General features: G+C 72.8%; 1 protein-coding gene across 1 annotated transcript in view; it reads left to right on the top strand.

The window, feature by feature from the left end:
- Positions 1-148: 148 nt before the first annotated feature.
- MNEG_12221 (hypothetical protein) overlaps positions 149-1,918 on the top strand; it is a gene marked incomplete at both ends in the record, with an annotated part of 3,971 nt that continues 2,201 nt past the window's right edge. The window contains 3 exons of the mRNA XM_014039308.1: positions 149-469; positions 800-1,433; positions 1,664-1,882. Coding sequence (XP_013894762.1) covers positions 149-469; positions 800-1,433; positions 1,664-1,882 — 1,174 coding nt within the window. The remainder of the gene's footprint in view (positions 470-799; positions 1,434-1,663; positions 1,883-1,918) is intronic.

Below are 1,918 nucleotides of genomic sequence, written 5' to 3'. Positions count from 1 at the left end.
CTCCCCACACCACCCCCAGTTTTGCCACTCTCCACATATTACCCCGCCTCCAAACAGGGAATGCATCCTCAGCTCGCTGCGCGTCCGCCCCTCGTGTCCCGAGTGCAAGGCTCCCGCCCACCGCCGCGACGTCGGGGAGGACCCAAAAATGGACCGCATAGCGCAGCACTACTTTGACCTGGAGTCGCTGCTGGCGCCTTCAAACATGTTGTGCACGCAGCTGCAGATGGACGCGGCGCCAGAGCAGCTGCTCGTTGAGCAGCTGCCCGCAGAGCAGCTGCCCGCGGGGAAGCAAGACAAGTGGCGTGCAGCGGAAGAGGGGGGGCGGGCGGGGGCCGATGACACGGCGAGTGAGGGCGGGTACGCAGGCGACGCGGCCGCGAGCGGCGCGCTCGAGCGGCCTGCAGAAGGCGAGGGGGGAGGGAAGAAACAGCAGGAGGCCAAGGAGGCAGGGGATGAGAAGCAGCTGGTGCGCCCGCCACAGCAGCCGAGGCAGCGCGGCCGCGCGGCCGCAAGGCAGTCACAGGCCAGGAAGCGAGGCGCGGGCGGGGCGGGGCAGCAGCAGCAGCAGCAGCCGGAACAGGTGGAGGAGGGCGAAGGCGTGGAGCAGGCTGCGTTGGGGGATGTCAAGGCGACGGCAGACGCAGAGACACCCCGAAAAGGGCGGGCGGCAGCGGCAGCAGGCGGCAAGTCTAAAGCAAAGGGCAGGAGCAGGAGCAGGGCTGCGCGCGGCGCCGCAGCAGGCGGGGAGAGCGGACGTTCGACAGACCCTGCCGTGGCCGTTGGGCCCGATCAGCAGGAAGGGCCTGGGGCCGCCGCGCCCGAGCCGGCCAGCGGCGAACGCGGCGACGTGGCAGCTGACGAGGCGGGCGCCATGGATGGCTCCGGACCGCCTGCGGTGGGGCGGCGGCCGCCGACCCAGGACGACAGCCCCATCCCTGCATGGCTGGCGGGCTCGCAGCCTGACGCGCTCGCCGCCGCCATGCGGCCGGCCCCGCCCGTCGCACCCAACGACAAGCACATTGCGGCGGCCGCGGCGACCGAGGATGCGGCCGCAGCGCCCGTGGCGGCGGGGCGGCCGCGGCGCCAGCAGACGGCGGACGTTAGCCTGGAAGAGCCCCGGTTCTGCTGGCTGGCGGGCGCGCGGCCGGAAGACCTGCGGTCGGAATCCGGCACAGTCCCCGCACCCAGCAGCACGGCCACGGGCGCCGGCGCGGCTGCTGGCGCGGCTGGCGCCGCGCAGGCGCACACGACGGCGGCGCGGCCGCGGCGGCGGCAGTCGCTCGACGAGCCGTCCACGGCGGCGGGCGGGGCCGAGGGGTCCAGGCAGGGCCGCGCGGCGGCTGGAAGGGCGGCCGGCGGGACGGGCGCCGCGGCGGAGGGCGCCCCCGGCAAGCGCAAGCCGGGGGGCAACGGCGGCGGCGGCGCTGCAGGTGCGGTTTCGGTGCTGTGCTGCTGTGTTGAGGACCTGTTCATAGTAAGCAGCGCCGGCTGATTTGTCGTTTTAGGTGGATTGCTCCCACCCCTCCTTGAGGCCAGTGGACATGACCTCTTGTTGGGTCTACAGGATGAGTGCAAAACACGTCCCCCGCCTCTGCCAGGCTATTTTGACCGATGCAAGCAACATCAAGCAACAACCGCTCCCCCGTGTGGGCCCCCGCAGGCGCCGGCAAGAAGTCCAAGGCAGCAGATCCGCGCCAACGCACACTCCTGGCCTTTGTTGGCCGCACCGCGGGCGACGCCACTGCGGACGACGCCGACAGCGGCGACGAGGCAGGCCGTAGCGGCGGCGGCGGCGGCGGGGAGGGCGCCGGCGACGTCTGTGGCAGCGTTGGCGGCGGGGAAGGCGAAACGGGGGTCATGGCGGCGGCCAAGGCGCAGGGTGGGAGGGGCCGCAGGGCGGCTAAGGGCGCGATGC

The sequence above is a fragment of the Monoraphidium neglectum genome (assembly GCF_000611645.1).
Source record: "Monoraphidium neglectum strain SAG 48.87 unplaced genomic scaffold scaffold03128, whole genome shotgun sequence".
In the NCBI taxonomy this organism is placed as follows: Eukaryota; Viridiplantae; Chlorophyta; class Chlorophyceae; order Sphaeropleales; family Selenastraceae; genus Monoraphidium; species Monoraphidium neglectum.
This window is presented reverse-complemented; position numbering and strand designations above follow the sequence as displayed.